General features: G+C 43.0%; 1 protein-coding gene across 17 annotated transcripts in view; it reads right to left on the bottom strand.

Annotated features, from left to right (window-relative positions):
- LOC121858331 (CUGBP Elav-like family member 2) overlaps positions 1–17,468 on the bottom strand; it is a 124,510-nt gene that overhangs the window by 65,616 nt on the left and 41,426 nt on the right. For 15 of the 17 annotated variants that reach the window (XM_042354699.1, XM_042354714.1, XM_042354703.1 and 12 more), the window contains exon 2: positions 11,441–11,607. In XM_042354699.1, coding sequence (XP_042210633.1) covers positions 11,441–11,603 — 163 coding nt within the window. In that variant the 5' untranslated portion in view covers positions 11,604–11,607. Of the gene's footprint in view, positions 1–5,868; positions 5,974–6,089; positions 6,228–11,440; positions 11,608–17,468 lie in introns of those variants that run through there. The other 2 variants (XM_042354711.1, XM_042354713.1) reach the window with 2 other exon arrangements.

The following is a 17,468-nucleotide window of genomic DNA, read 5'->3' as shown; positions in this document are numbered from 1 at the left end:
ATCAGCAAATGGGACTATGAATGATGAAGCATTGTGTAGCATAGAAAAGAAAGAATTCAGTAAGTAAAGTATGAAACATAAGTGGAGAGAACCATATCAAAGAAGGAAAAGATGGAGACATACAGGGAAATGTTTTAGCTGACATTATTATGTTGGCATGGAGTATGAACTCTGTATGCAAGAGGAAGGGGCAAATCATAAAAGACAGAAATAATGCACTTGAGCACAGTAAACACAGTACAGTACTGTACATAGAATACTGCACAATAATAAAAGAAATGCAAAAAATATGGGAGATATCAAAATGGAGCATACAGTACTGTATGTTGAACAGATAGCAGTCTCGGTCTGCCTTGGTGGTATGAGCATGGTGAGAATTGAGTGATTAATAAAAAAAAAAGGGTATAATTTAGAAGAGGGAAGAAGTAATTGGTGCAGGATATAATAGGAGTGGGAGAATGAACACCCAAAAATCTGGAGTGCACTGGTGAGGAAAGATATTACAATAGATATAGAGGAACACATCTTTTAAAGCAGTAAGAATAGAGAATGACAATGAATGAAGGGAGATAGTGTTTCACTTTGGTATTCTAATCTTGTTAATGCCAGATGATTCTATCCAGCTAAAAGAAACCCCTACCACTAATTGGTTTAAGCAGTAAAAGACTGAATAATAATATTAACCACAAATTTATACATAATTTTCTCAATAGTACCAGGTACAATATCACATGTGAAAATACAAGAATGTGTCTTGGCTAATTTATTTTTTTTAATTTGCCAAGTCATCTAGTTTACTCTTATAATATATTCCCTTGGAAGATAATAAAAATGGAACGAAAGGGTAAAAAGAAAAATAAACAGGCAAATAAAGGCTCAAGGGAAAAGGGTTTACAATACTGTAGTGTACAGTACAGTGCAGTAAACAGAAAAAACAGCAAAATAAAACATAGGCTACATAAAACATAAAAAGGGTATGAAAATGGATTAATTAATTATCGAAGTCCCCATTATATCATTTTTTTTCTTAATGTCATTCAATATGTTTATTACTCAAAAGTATGATTTACCTTAGTAAGCTGGTCAGTGTCATTGGTATCTATTGTACAGTACAATACTTATGTATCCATGTGTTAATGGTACAACTCGAGAAAAGATACAGCTAAATTGTTGCTACTAGGGAACAAGGTCATCATTGCAACCTCTACAACTCCTGTGTTTTGGGTGTCAAAAGCTCAACAGTTAAGGTACCACTTGGTTTGAACTGGCACCTTGCTAGAATACAATCTAGCAGACATCATGTTCTTGTAATGAACTTTATACAGTACTTATTTTACAATCTGGGTTCAAAATAATTTCAAAGAAAAGTCCCATACAGTACTGTAATGCACTGCCTTATTTTCTCTTCAAACTGAGATAAATTCACTGTCAAATAATGCATAGTACAGGTACTTCAACCTATATTGTTTTGCAGTGGACACTTGTAGTTTGGGCAAGTGTTAAAATGGGGTTATTTCTAAATTAAACATAACCTAACCTTAGTCGATAAGAAACACAAGCGGCCGAAGTATTGATAGCAGACCACACCAACTTAACCAAAGAAACCTACCTAACCTTACCTAACTTCCTAGCTGGCATATTAAACAGAAAGAACATATAATATTTCCAACTTCTACAGCAACTTATATCGAGTCGTATACCCGTATCGGCAGAAAGAGAAAAAAGAAGAAAAATACTTCATTCTACAGGTATTACGTTTCCGTCGGAAATTAATTTATATTTTTGGAGTAAAGTATTTTAACCGACAAAATACCAACAATATCAGTTGTTCAAGGTGGGCAGGGCTTTGAAGTAGAGGGAAAATGTCCTAACTTGGAGTAATGCTCTCATATCTGGGGTGGCTCTTCTTCTGTCCAACTGTTAAATAGGGTGGAATCAAAGGCATTTCATCTTATTGACTCTCCTCCTTTAGTTGATAATCTTTCTTTCCTTTCTCTTCACCGCAATGTTGCTTCACTCTCTCTCTTTTACAGGTACTTTAACGGGCAATGTTTGGTGGATTTGGCATCCCGTGTACCGCCGGCAAGGCCGTGGACTCGTAACACTTGTCTTACCCGCCGTGCCCACCGTTTCTCTGTGGCTGTTGGTCACACTAGAATACCCCGTTATGGTGCATCCTTCTTTCCTCACACAGCCAAACTGTGGAATGCTCTGCCTTCTGTGCTTCCATACTCATACAGTCTGTCTCACATTAAAAAGCTGGTTTTCTTGCATCTTTGTGGTGTAGATTAATATAATCTTTTTTTTTTCTATTTCTTTTTACTCTTATTTTTTTGCCCCCTACCTGTAGGTCCCGTTGTGGGTCAATGACCTGTGCCCGGGTGGGCTAACACCCCCCCCCCTCCCCCTCCTAATAAAAAAAAAAAATACTTTTGGTTAATATTGACGACTAACTTGTGGACGAGTTATTTGTTTTACTGTTTATTTTCTCAATTTATTTTCATCAAAGAGTTCTGATATGATAATCATTACCTGTGCAAATGCTTCGTTTTCTAGATACTATTGTAATTAGGCGCCGAGGTGCATCCTACTTTGTCTTCCCGGCGGTAATGTGGCCGCACTCTTTGCCGCGCCACTTTCATTTTCAGCATGGCATGTGAAGGTTGTTGCTGGTCTTGTGCTACAATTCTAGTATTTATAAACAAACTTGGTTTCAAATTGCCAAGATTAAACCCAGAATTGTACTTTTATTTATAAACATCTTTTTATGAAAGTACTTTTCACAGCAATATTGTGAAATTGAACTGGGTTTGTGTGCAAAGTCTGTTGTATATGACACATTTTAAAACACTCCGCCACCCAGGCTGGATCAAAGCCGATGCTCTCATGTCCACAAAATACGTAAAATTACACCATATCATAAGTAAGTTCTTTCTGTTTAACATACCAGGGGTCCGGTAAGGAAGTTAGGTAGGTCTGTTTTTCATACCCACTAAGTTTAGTTTAGGTTTAAATTAAAAATAACCAATTTTTAACACATTTACACAAATTACAATTACCACTATATAAAACAGTGAAATTGCGTATTTTTTAAATCGTTTTCTGTGAAAAGTCGGCGGCGGGTCAGTCATCAATACAGCTCCTCCCCGACTTACAACGGGGTTAGAGACCCAAATCCAGGTCGTAAGTCGAAAATGCTTAAATAATACTGTACATAGAAAATCTGAAATTGGTGTCTCTTTTTCTTCTCAGCACCACAAAACTCTCACTTTTAAGCTTGCCAGCCATTTTAAATTGAATTACAAACGAAAATTTTGTCTGTGTACTGACGCTGGGACTCGAAAATACGTAATTTCACAAAATTTTGGTACGACTGAGGCAGGTCGTAAGTGCGGGTGGTCGTAAGTCGAGTAGGTCTTAAGTCGGGGAGTAGCTGTAATGCGAACCTAGGGGCCTAACTATCTACCAAATAAAGCATTTGCCCAAGAAATGAATATAATATCCAAATTCAGCAATGAAAATATAATAACAAAACATCCATCAAAAGATTACCTGGTAACGGGTATGTGCAGTGCCAGATTAACCATGAGGCACTTGAGGCACTGGCCTCAGGCCCCCCGACTCTAAGGGGCCCCCAAATCCAAACATTCTCGAAGTTGAAGCGTATAAAACATGAACTTTGTTCAACGATGTCCTAACAACGTCTCGATTTTCTGTCTCTTATGAACATTAAATGTGTTATTTTGCAGAAGCTTAATATTGATGAAATCATTGATAAATTTGGGTATATTTTGCTCTTGGCCAAGACAAATTAACAATGAGTGGTGCGTCCGGAGCGGAGATTTAAATTTTCGGCACCAGATATGGCTGAATAGGTGAGAGATGTGCCGACATTTTGATAGCGATTATTTTAGGTAAATTTGCATAAGTGCACACAACTCTGTTAGAAAGTCAAAAATATGTTTTTCTAGTGCATTTATGTGTGTTTAGATCGGTTATGACCTTCATTTCCGTCGGTAATTGACTTTTGGGGGTTCGAAAAAAATTATGGCTAAGCAAATACAAAATACACAAAAAAAACTAGAAAAACATAAACCTGACCTAACCTAGCTCATTCTCACCATATGATGGAATCACTTATTTCTTACCTTATTGGCCTGGATCTCATTCATCGTTGGAGTTACCACAATGCCACATAAGTTAGTCTTGACAATATTTACATTCGTTCTTGCACTTAGGACACTTTACTGAGGTTGGGAGAACACCATGAGATCAAAAAAGTGCTATAGTTTCTTCGTTTTTTTCCCAAAAACTCGCAAACTGCTCCATATAATTGAAGTGACACCCATTGCAGACTTCCATGGTCGGAAATGAATTATAATTTTAAAATATGACCCCCCAAAAAAAAGCGAATTTGATTGGGCCAAATATACCACAAATTAAGCCACAAATCATTTTAATTGGCTGCCCCCCAAAAAATGCTTTTGATTGGCCGCGTGACGTGTACGGGAACACATGCGCGTGATGATTTATGAAGGAGACACACTGTGTGGGAGGTGAGGTAGGCGATAATGGCGAAAGATTAATGGGAGAAAATAGAGAAAATTTTGGATACGCTATCTCCGATATTATACATTTGCGACGGTAATGTAATAGAAGAAAATTATCTTATAATTAGACGTATTATTCGAATATGATAATAGATTAGGGGTAGGAATGTTGCGTGCGGAAATGCAATAATACCTTATTTTACATCAATTGCCGATTTACATCAGAAAAATAGTGAGGCATTTTTTTTTTGGAGGAGGGGGGGAAGAACACGGCATATTTGTTCAAAGTGTAATACAGTAATCAGTGTACACTGCGTGAAGAACAACACATTTGGCGGCGTCACCAGTTTTCTTCAGCCGAACAGTAAGAAACGGAAAAGGTGCAACCCTGGTTAGGTTAGGTCAGGTTTTGTTGGATGGTTGGTATTTTATTTATGCGATTTATTCGAGAAAAAATCCAACTTTTTCTGTTACAATTGTTGGGTGGTTGGGGGTGGGGTTCAAAAACCGGTCCGACTAATTACCCAAATGTAGCCGCAATGAAGTCAAATAATGGTCCTACATGAATAAATCGGACTGCCAATCACTTCTCGACTAGTATTTGGTGTCACAAAGTCACAAAAAATTGGAAAACTTACTTTAATCTGAGTTAATAGATCGCGTGCATGTACCGAGGGAGCGAGTAATTACCCAAATGTAGTCGCAATGAAGTCAAATGATGGTCCTACAAGCGTAAATCGGACTGTGAATAACTTCTCGATTATTATTTGGTGTCATAAAGTCACAGAAAATTGGTAAACTTAATTTAATCTGAGGTGTGTTAGGTTAGGTTAGGTTAGGTTAGGTACATGCACTCGATCTATTAACTCAGATTAAATTCAGTTTACCAATATTTTGTGACTTCGTGACACCAAATACTAGTCGGGGTTAGGTTAGATTAGGTTAGGTTAAGTACAAGCACTCGATCTATTAACTCAGATTAAATTCAGTTTACCAATTTTTTGTGACTTCGTGCCACCAAATACCAGTCGAGAAGTGATTAGTAGTCCGATATATTCATGTAGGACCATTATTTGACTTCATTGCGGCTACATTTGGGTAATGAGTCGGACCCTTCAAAAACTAGTGATTTCCTGGATATCAAATTTGTTCTAAACACATCAAATATCACCAGAAAAACATATTTTTTACTTCCAAACAAAGATCGGTACATAAGTAAAAAATTGACCTTTTATACTTTATATTATCAACATAACCTAAACTACTCCTTAACTACACAATCTAACCCTATATTTAGCTGGTTTAGTGGTTGACTTACCGTTTTTTTTCAATTTGCACGAGATATACAGGAGCTATGGTGACACCTGCAGCACCTAAGGTCTTTGTTATGGAAGCTGGAGAAACTAACTGTATATCTTCCAGCTGTAGTGAACAAACATAAACACGATGTTCCTGGAGGTATGCTTATATGAAACAATAAAAAGCACTTAAAATATTCAACAGATTTGGTAATTTATTGCAACAACCATTGATACACACCCTTTAACACGAGTCGCGTTCATCAATTCCATAACAACGATGTTTAGCTATCCACATATTCCTAGCCTCTTCATATATATTTTTTTAATATGTTGACAGATGTCCAGGTGCACAAAACACGGTGTTGTCCGGCACCCACCTGGCGGCCAGTAACACACTGTTTATCGCTGGGTCTGGTGGGGATAATTGACACACTATTGCCGAAGCTCCAATTTACCTTTTTTGTGTTAAGATTCTTCTTTTGTATATTTTCAGTGTTTATCTCTATTTGTACACATTATATATATAGGGTATAGGGTATAATGTATGTGGTGTGTGTGTGGATGAAACACACACTATGCCAGGACGTGGTGCTGACTCTCCCTCTCCAGGATAATTTATGCACATGGCCAACACTCCTGTGTAATTTAAATGATGAAACAGGAAACGACTTCTCAATATTACCAAATGCACAATTTTTTCTTTCATTCTTTGTTAACAAACTTTATGATAGACTAGGAATATAATATTAAACTACTGTACTGGTGTTACTGCAAATATGAAGAAGAATTTCTTTTTTTTTAATAAAAATAAACTTCGTGTGCGTGAATGTAGCAACGCTGGCCACTGACTAAATGCCCTGCCTCCAGAGTCCCAGCTCCCAGCTGCAACAGGAAGTAGTGGCCCGTGGGCTGAGGCTCTTGAGACCTCTGGGTTTCGAAGACAACCCATTAAAATTTGTGCAGAACACCTGTTATTTGATTAAAAACTAGCAGTCAACAGTTGTTGAGTAACATTTGTTTACACACACTCGATGCCACCACTGTTGGTATCCCTTGTTTAATAAAAACTAATGGTTACCCTTGGATTATTTGTGTATGCGAGCCAGCACTTAATATACGTCCGATTTTAATCTGTGTTTGAAGTACAGTACAGTATATGGTGAAGGGAGATGTGGGGTGGGCCAGGTGTTATGGTGTACGTGGATCAGCTGTGTAATAGCTAACCGAATTCATATATTTGTTTCTTCTTAAACCATTATAGCATTACATAAAATTATAAATCGTGATCTGAAATCTCTCATTTCCTTCCGCCCTCTTCATTTTCTTCTTTGCTCCTCTCGTCCTCACCATCCATCCTCGTCCGTCAGGAAGAGAGGACTGTCATCGCCTTCCTTCTCCCCACCACTCGTCTCGTCTCGTCTCTAAATTACTTTTGCTGGGCTGTGATGGATTCTCGCTATTTCTCCTCATCAAGGCCGCGGTGTCAGTTACCAACCAACTCGTTGCTTCCTTCTTACAATCTACACACAAAAATCTCACATTCCTTAAGTTTTCTTATGTTAACTAACAAAAATACAGTTATAATAACATGTGAAGTGAGTGTGAGAAACGTGCAATGGCGGACAGAGTAAGTTGAAGCAGCAAATTTGGTCACACAGGAATGTTAGGCATCTTGGTTTGAACCAACCTGAAGGGGGGGGGGGTATATTTAACGCCCTGCGCAATTCCCTTAATGATTTTGTTCAGCACTGACTAACTTACGCACCGAAAGCTTACACCATTTGGCTAGCCATAAAATCTGGAAACATATAAGATCGAATAACGGTTTATTAAGATAATATTGTACAACTTCAGATACTACACGTCGACCAGGGCGTGGTTGTCAGTGACAATTCCAGAAGCTTTGAATTTGTGTAACAGCTTTGCCCCGGTGCTGTGAGATACGTTATCTTTACCAGGACCACTTTCAAAAAGTGACCTGCAGCACCAACCCTCGCCACTACATATCAATATTAATTCTAAATTATCTTCTTTGGTCAATTTTATTTCTTGTGAATCACTTGTGAACTACTATTTTGGACGGCGGCGAAAGAACAAGTGTAGTTAGAAAATTTTCACTATTAATGTTCACTAACGACAACACGGACGAGGCAGACGATAGTTACGTGGCAGCGATCACAATCCAAGCCAACAGCCACTTAATTCATGCGGAATAATGAAAGTCCGAAGGCTGGCGTTGGACTAGTGACTGAAGTACCTTGTGTACTAGCGATCAAAGGAACACAACCATCTTCTAAATACAACTGTCATTAACCTGTTTTGTTAAAGTGTGACACAGAACCAGAGTCTTGGCATGTTATAGCCATTCCCTCCAATTCAACTGCCTCCAAATTGAGAAAACCATCAACTGTTTCTTTTCGCCTTAGATCAGAATTGGACTGGCCATTGACAAGCCTTTTGTGCTATGGCACATGGACTCCCTCAGAGGCAATCAATATGGGACCCCTAAAAAAATATTTAACAGAAATTCAGATACTACCCTGATTTTTAAATTCTAACTATGAACCAATGACACGTACACAAGAGGATAGGGCGGGGATGTTATTACAAGTCACTTTTTCTTTAGTAACTAATGGTAACACAATGGATGGCACAGTTGACAATCAGGAAATGATCAGCTGAATACTTCTTCTTAAAAATGATATACCTGGTGACAAATGCATGGGTCATAGATGACTACCAGTGCTAGTAGGGTGGAATGGGCCCCAACCATCAGTACTAATGGGGTGGAATGGGTCCCAAGTATCAGTAACAGTGGGGCGAAAGGAGCCGAAACTATCAGAACTAGTGAGGTGGAATGGGCCCAACTCAGAATGAAATAGCACGGCCACCAAACAGAGCCCAGTCCGCCTATGCCTTAGAGGCTTAGAGGGTCCAAAAGTGTAAAGATTTCGAAAATTTGCTCATTTTTGGCTACATTTACTCATTCCAATATCCGTATTTTCTAATTGACTATCTAACCATTTTTAGCAAACACAAAAAACAAATAATTGTTCTTGTCCTGGTTTTATCATCATCTGCGTTCAATTTTTATAAAAGCCCATCCACCACCTGCTTAAAATACAAACATCCATCTTAATTACACTTGGTTCGGACGCCCCAAGTCAGCTAGATGATCAACACCAATTTTTAAGTTTAGCCTCAGGTGAAGGACCAACTGTATTTTATCATCATTTTTGGGGGATAACGAATGAGGCGACGCACGCACGCACGCGCACACGCACACACGCACACACACACACACACACACACACACTCGTCCATCCTTCATCCTCTTAACAGGCAGGACGAACTCGTTAATCTACGGACTTCCTTTGCCACGTTTACCTTATTATTGGATTCAAACTACAGGGCGAGTCAAGTCTCCATACATAGGCCAAATGATCACTTTATTATGCAATCACTTGTAAGTCACAAAATATGCTTTATTTGGGCACCATTACACTGAATGCACATACGGATGCGTTCCTCCCACTCATGGCGAACGCACGTTAACAAGTCTGGTGTTATGCGCGCACACGCATCACGAATGCGTTCCTTTAGGTGGTCCGTGTTTTGTATCATCACCTGGTACCACATGGCCTTCAAGTGCTCCACAAGTACAAATCAAGGGGGGTGAGGTCTGGGGGCCTCGGAGGCCACTCCACGGGACCATGGCAGCCAATCCAGTGACCCGGAAACCGCTGATCCAGCCATTGGCGCACGTGGATACCGTAATGGGGTGGCGCCCCATCTTGCTGAATTGTAATGGTGCCCACATAGAGCATATTTTATGACTTACAAGTGATTGCATAATAAAGTGATCATTTGGCCTATGTATGGAGACTTTTGACTCACCCTGTATAAAGAAAACGAAGGCAGTAAAAAAAATTTATTTTCTCTCTCTCTAAACTCTTTTATCACAGTCGCTTCTACAGCCATCAATAAAATATTATTTTTCCTTTTCTATTTTGGTTTTGTCTATTTCCGGGGACGTGGAGACGCTGGTTCAGATACGCCAGCCATAATCACTTCCGCCGTCGAGGAGCAAAATTGTCATCTAGAAATTGTAAGGTCCGAGACTGGCAGATAAAACCGATGATTCCAGCGTACGGGATAGGGCGAGGGAAGGAGGAGGGCTCGGTGCGTTCCCTCCAACATGCTTCTTCCCTATGGTCCAACAACCTAGGTAATCTTAAAATGGGGTCCGATTTTTTTTTTAAGCTGGTAGGTAGTAGGCAGCTATAAAACAGGGAGATACTACCGCCTGGGAAGATACTGGAAACATGATGTCTTGTTTAATGGTAGATCCTGCTGCCATATGGCATCAAAAAATTTGTGACAAAAGTCCCAGGTTACTGATCTTACTGACTTTCTGCCTCATTTACACACAATTTCAGTCTCAATATTATTGTTTCTCTTACTTTGACAACACATATATCGTTTCTCACTCTTAGATACAAAGCGGCTCTTCGGGAGTGAAACTCGTGTGTACAGTACACTGAGCAGGATTTAGAGGATTTTTTTTCTAAAAATCGTTCATAAAGCAAAGCGAAATAGTGAATTCTCACTGCTCAACACGTGAGTGTCATTTTCTATAATTTCCAAGCACATTTTATGACTGGAAAGATGTGCAACTCACTAATATTTAATTCGTGATATTAAAAGTGAGACTCAAGTTCCAGGCAGCTCCGGTACTTAAGGTGACGTCAGGTCCAAGAAAACCATGTAAATCAGCTTTTATAAACTAAGCCACGGGCATCAGCAGGGATAACCAATATCACCTTCAGAAGCTAGAATAAACAAAGCCACATGTATTAGCTGAGAGGAGGAGGAGGAGGAGGAGGAGGGAGGGAGGGAGGGAGGGAGGGAGGTAGCGCCCCACCGCAGCCTTGACCTTCCTTCTCTTCAAGGACGTACCTCTAGAACCAGGTCGTTCACATAAACTATTGTCTATCTCAGCTTCATGAAGGCACTCAGGATGGCGCTGGAGTAACATATGCCAACTATGTGAGATGGCCGTAGCCTGACTCCCTGACTGACACAATAGGCGTTCCCTGTATGAAAGCCACAGGTAGTGTGGCTGGACCCTATCAGGACACACACACACACAGTCATTATGTTCATGGTGTGGTTTTCAGCGTCCGTAGTTTAATGACTGAGAGAAAGTAGTACCTGGGAAAGGTCTGTACACACACACACGTAACACAAATAAAAGAGCAAGTATTTTGGGTAAAATGCATAAGTGTTGCAGAAACTGAGGCGGTATATCAGGGTCGATGATGAGATTAACTAATTTACGCCCCAGCAGTAAGCCCCTTGTGGCACCAGGGAGTAGACACACGCGCATGGGGTAAAATATGCCACTTACATGAAAACAGACCATAACTTATTTCCTCAAACACTGGTTAACTTGAACATCCCCCAAGAAAATACTTTACGAGTATACACTGACGAAGTTCGAAACCAATACATCCTGCAAAGTAACAGAAAGTTTATATGGGATGTGTAGGGATGTGCAGAGCCAAGGTAATGGAAGTGTGTACAGACCTTTGCTCTGGCCGGTGACCTTGTCTCTGAGCACGTTGATCTGGTAAACCTCGCCGTACTCCTGGAACATCTTGCGCAGGTCGTTCTCATCCATGGAGCGAGGGATCTGACCCACGAACATCTTGATAGCGTCGGGGTCAGGCTCACGGTGCACGCTGTCCATCACCCTGCAATTGTAGACACTGTCACACTTCTCAGCGGCAACGTTTCACATAATAATACATGATAAGGTTTATGTAAAAGTGTTAAAGAGATTAATATACATAAACAAAATCGTACTTTTCCTCATCGCTATACATTATGGCTCTCAAATAAAACAGTATAGCACACGACATACGGATTGTATATTCATAGCAACACATAACACTAATAACCCAGTCGATGATGGTGTTATATAACAATAAATACACCAAGTGATACAATATAAAAACAAAAACATCAATAAGGATCAATTATACAAGTCATTCTGCACTCTGCCTAACCCTTGAGGTAACGGGAGAGTACTGCTACATATTACCTAATACCTGGTAGTACGAGTCAAAAGTGCACGTATAGAACCCAAGAGTGTATGCATCGTTTTGAACAATGGTAATCTGTTCACCTTAACTACTACCGTACAATGAGGTGCCGTGCGTTAGAGCGAAGTGTTGTTGCACGTCAAGAGGGAGGTGTTGCACGTAGAGAGGGAGGTGTTGCACGTCGAGAGGGAGGTGCTGCACGTCAAGAGGGAGGTGTTGCACGTAGAGAGGGAGGTGTTGCACGTAGAGAGGGAGGTGTTGCACGTAGAGAGGGAGGTGTTGCACGTAGAGAGGGAGGTGTTGCACGTAGAGAGGGAGGTGTTGCACGTAGAGAGGGAGGTGTTGCACGTAGAGAGGGAGGTGTTGCGTAGAGAGGAGTGTTGCAGAGGGAGGTAGAGAGGTGTTGCACGGAGGTGTTGCACGTAGAGAGGGAGTGCTGCACGTAGAGAGGTGCTGCATGAGAGGTCAGTGTAGTCCAGGAGGTAGATGCCCAGAAGTGATAGCAACTGACACCATATCCCCTCACCATCATCCATCACGCTAACGACGACACACACACACACACACACACACACACACACACACACACACACACACACACACACACACACACACACACACACACACACACACACACACACACACACACACACACACACACACACACACACACACACACACACACACACACACACACACACACACACACACACACACACACACACACAGCACGCACGCACGCGCGCGTGGAAGGAGTGATGGCGGAGGCGTGGAAGGAGTGATGGTGGAGGGTGGAGGAGTGATGGTGGAGGCGTGGAGGGGGTGGTGGTGGAGGCGTGGAAGGAGTGATGGTGGAGGCGTGGAAGGAGTGATGGTGGAGGCGTGGAGGGGGTGGTGGTGGAGGCGTGGAAGGGGTGGTGGTGGAGGTGTGGAGGAAGCGGTGGAGTTTCTGTACACAGGTCCCCTCGTGTCCCTCCACACACTACCATCAATCCAAAGACCAACAACAACAACAACTTCACGACACCGCTCACTGCGTTCTTAAGACGTCACCGGCTATTTTCTAAAACGATTCTTGAGTACATTCTTACGACGTCGCAGAAGACCCCAACGATATCAGAGACGGTACTCTGATCTGTCATGGATGACATTAATGATGTCGCCCAACCCCTAACGACGTCACATAGACAAATACACCATTTCGGGATTTTCGTGGCGTCGCAAAGCAGAAGGTCTACATCGCCAAGACGTCTTAACCCCCACATAAACAACTCCTCAACTACCAAATGTTCCACGCCAGAGACACTCCTACTCGCATTTTAATCCATCCATAAACAGGATTACCCGCCAATGTCTTTCGGCCAGCACGCGATCTAACAATCAATCTTGGTCGAGACAATCAGCTGCCGGCGTCCTCTGTCATGGTGCAGTCCGCTGAGAAGACCCGCCATGTGGGGCTTATGAGGCGTCGTGCTTTACCTCTTCCTGCCCCTTGTAATTCCCACCCACCATTTCCTCCTCTTCATTTACCTTACTTTTCTCCTCCACACCCTCCTGCTCTTTCCTCACCTCCTCCTTTTCCCGATTTTTCTCCTCCTGCCACTTCTTTTACCCTTTATGTCCCTCTTCCTCGCCATTATCTTCTTCCTCCTACTTTTCTCTTATTCTTCCTGTGTCCCTTAACGACGATGAGCTCCTCTGCGTATTCCTTAAACTCTTCTTCTTCCGGTTTCAATCCCGTATTCTTCTCTTATCCCCCTCCTTCTCCTCCTCGTCGTCGTCTTCCCACCCTCCCTGCCTCCTAGGACCCTCAGAATCGGAATCCAATACGAGGGCAGCGGGAGGGCGCCACTAACGGCCTGTACCGCGCATCTCTTCCTACTACTCCAACACCCAACAATTTCCGTCTGGTTCAACCATCGCCCAGTGCCGCAATCAGCGATAGGGCCGCCCCTCAACCGACCCTCTAGTACCTTCCCTTCACCCCTCATCACTACCATCTACCTTCCCTTACCCCTCACTCGCCATTTTTTCCCCTCACCCCTTACTATCGTCTTACCTTCCCCCATCCCTTACTGTCATGCATCCTCCCTTACCTCTTGCTACCGTCTTATCCCTCATATCTCACTACAGTCTTACCTTCCCTCACCCCTTACTATCATTCATCCTTCTTTATCCTTCGCTACCGTCAAACTTCTCTCACCCCTCACTACCGTCCTTTCCCTCACTCCTCACTATAGTCTTACTTTCCCTCACCCCTCATTTCTCACTACCGTCTAACCTTCCCTCACCCCTCACTAGCGTTCATCCTTCCTCACCTCTCAGTATCATTAATTCTCCCTCGCCTAATCAGTATTGTTTATCCTCTCTCCCTACCGCCCATCCTCCATCACCTTGATCCACCTTCCTTAACCCCCACCCACTTCTCCCTTGGTCAACATCCACCTTCCTTACCTATATAACTCTCTATCCACCTCCATCACCACTACTATCCACGTTCCCTTCCAATCATCGCCCCTCACCACCACCATCCATCCATCCACCTTGTAACTATCCACTCTATCACATATAATTTCCACACACACACACACACACACACACACACACACACACACACACACACACACACACACACACACACACACACACACACACACACACACACACACACACACACACACACACACACACACACACACACACACACACACACACACACACACACACACACACACACACACACACACACACACACACACACACACACACACACACACACACACACACACACACACACACACACACACACACACACACACACACACACACACACACACACACACACACACACACACACACACACACACACACACACACACACACACACACACACACACACACACACACACACACACACACACACACACACACACACACACACACACACACACACACACACACTTTTCATTCAACTTCCCGAGTTTCTAGTCCCCAATCCTCCTCCCTCTCCCTCCTGTGATCACACCATCCCGCTTAGTAACCCCAACTCCACCGAATCTTCTCGCTTATATTAATCGTCAAACATCCAAAAGCCGGGTCCTCACGCCTTGAGCATAACATTGAATGGTTCTTCTACTGTGGGACAACTCCTTCCTTCGCGCGAATTCATCTTGCTGGACTATGGAAAAACTATCAATACAACTCCTGACAAAAGTTTTAAAGTGGGGTAATTTAAGGTTTAGTCGTGAGTCACAACCTGTCAGCAGGCTGGAGGGAACAACCACCTGCCACACTGCCTCATTTCTTACACAAGATTTACAAGAGTTATTTTTTTCAGTAACTCAGAAACTAGTGATTTTTTTTGGTGTGTGTGTGTGTGTGTGTGTGTGTATTTTCAGGAGTTTCCAGCACCGGGGAGACCCTGCAGAAAGGTTCCACATCCGTTATCATGTAGTATTCTCAAGACTTACTGTTCTAGCTAATTGTCCTGCTATCGACGCGGTACACGCACCTTCCAGGTGCATTTCCCCTCCCCCACCTGACCCAGGCCTCTACCAACTCCCTCTTCATCAGTCAGCTAGAGGTTGAGGGAGGGAAGGAGGGTGGGAGGGGGGGAGGCAGTGAGAATGTTTGATTGTTCCCCGGATGCCAATAAAAGTTGGTTCGTTTGATTCTTTTGAGAGGAGCATATTGCCATAAAGGAAAATGTTGTGTTATGAGTCTCTGTGACACCGCCCGCCCTCTACGGAATATTGACTTTTGTGTCGCCATGGATCGTGTACCATGATATAGTACAGTTCAAGTGTGGGCGTCACACCCAAAGATTTTTCACGCATGTAACAATCACTCTGTAAATCTCCCTTTGAGCTGACCATTTAATACTGTGTTGGTGTTTTGTTTATGAAGCTCTACAGCTGAGCCCCAATTCGAATGCATTCCACTGAACGAATACCCCTTCTGACATGACTTGTCCAACACTATTTCGAAAGCGTTGTTAACTTCACGTGCCTCGCACTCGCGCTGTTATTAACTGAGGCTATGTCTCGAATTTTGACGGCAGGAGCACCGTCAGCAGGGGCAGTGCAGTCCAGGGCAGCACGGCAGTGTGCAATATTCCCGGGTCATTACACTCGTCACTGAGCATCACCGGATGAACTTTCTACCTTGTCCACGTGCTCTGACATAACACTGTTATTCAATAGCGAGTCATACTGTTTCTTTTTGTGACTTACTGACGTTGGTGGTTGCTGGTGAACGAGTGATCCTTGAAGAGTGTCAACAGCATGTCCCTATCGTGTGTAGCAGCCGGCATGGATTCTCAAAGGACCATATGGTAAATTTTCCTATAATAGTTGACATGAAAACATATTTTAATGGCATGCATCAAACCCACACGGTAAGACTCCCCTCCCCCCTCCTCCCCACACACACACACACACAAACAAAGCTATGCACCATAATACACACTACTGACTATTCACATATCAATTAGCGTCAATTTTATGTGCGTGTAGTCGAGTACTTGGCTGTCTTATAACAGAGCCATTTCATCATACTTGGTCGTAACTCACCTCCATCCTCCACCCAGCACTGTCTTCCTCCCTCATCCTCTGCTCCCCGCCCTCCTCCCTCTTGGCACCTCTCGTTCCTCAATCGTCATCTTGCCCCGTGCCAAATTTCTTCCCTCTTGACAAATCTTTCCTCCACTTTTTCCTTCTCCTCATCCTTTAGCCTCATGACCTCTCTCTCCTCCTCCCTTCCTACCCTCCAGCTTCTTAAACTCCACTTCAATTACTCCAATTCCGACCCCCCCTCCTTCAATTCCTGCAATATCCCTTCCTCCAACCTGGTTCTGTGACCCACCTCCTACTAGTCAACCATCCACTTTCTGCCCCCCCTTCCACCAACCCCATCACCTCCCTCCCCTCTTTACTCTCTAACTTCCAGCTCAAGTCATCCTCCATTCCCTTCCTTAATCTAACCCTCTTCCTCCCATCCCTTCCCGACTTTTTACCCCCCCCTCTTATTTCCTTTCCCACCCTCCATCCCCATCCCTTCAGTCCAATAACCCTCCACTCTCCCCTTCTACTTCTCCACTCTCCTCTCTTCCTCCCTCTTCCTCCCTCTTCCCTCCCTCTCCTCCCTCTTCCCCTCCACTCTCCTCCCTCTTCCCTCCCTCTTCCCACCCTTATCTTCTATTCTCCTCCATCCCTCCAGCCTCACCCACCCCCCCTTCCTAGTAAAGCCCAGAGGCACAATATTGGCCCTTCAATCACACCGGCGCCGCTACAAAAGACCAATAACTAGTCCAGTTCACAGCCCGTTATGAGGGGGTGCATGGGGATGAGGCTGCTTATATGGTCTGCTTTATGGGGGTCGTCATCCATACATACACACACACATCATCCATCACAAAACACATACACTCACAATCTCACACAATCATACACCAGACACATACACTAACTCTCTCTCTCTCTCTCTATCTCTCTCTCACACACACACACACA

This window comes from Homarus americanus, unplaced genomic scaffold, assembly GCF_018991925.1.
Source record: "Homarus americanus isolate GMGI-L3 unplaced genomic scaffold, GMGI_Hamer_2.0 scaffold57980, whole genome shotgun sequence".
NCBI classification, from domain to species: domain Eukaryota; kingdom Metazoa; phylum Arthropoda; class Malacostraca; order Decapoda; family Nephropidae; genus Homarus; species Homarus americanus.
The sequence above is the reverse complement of the archived record's forward strand: the minus strand, read 5'-3'. Positions and strand labels throughout refer to the sequence as shown.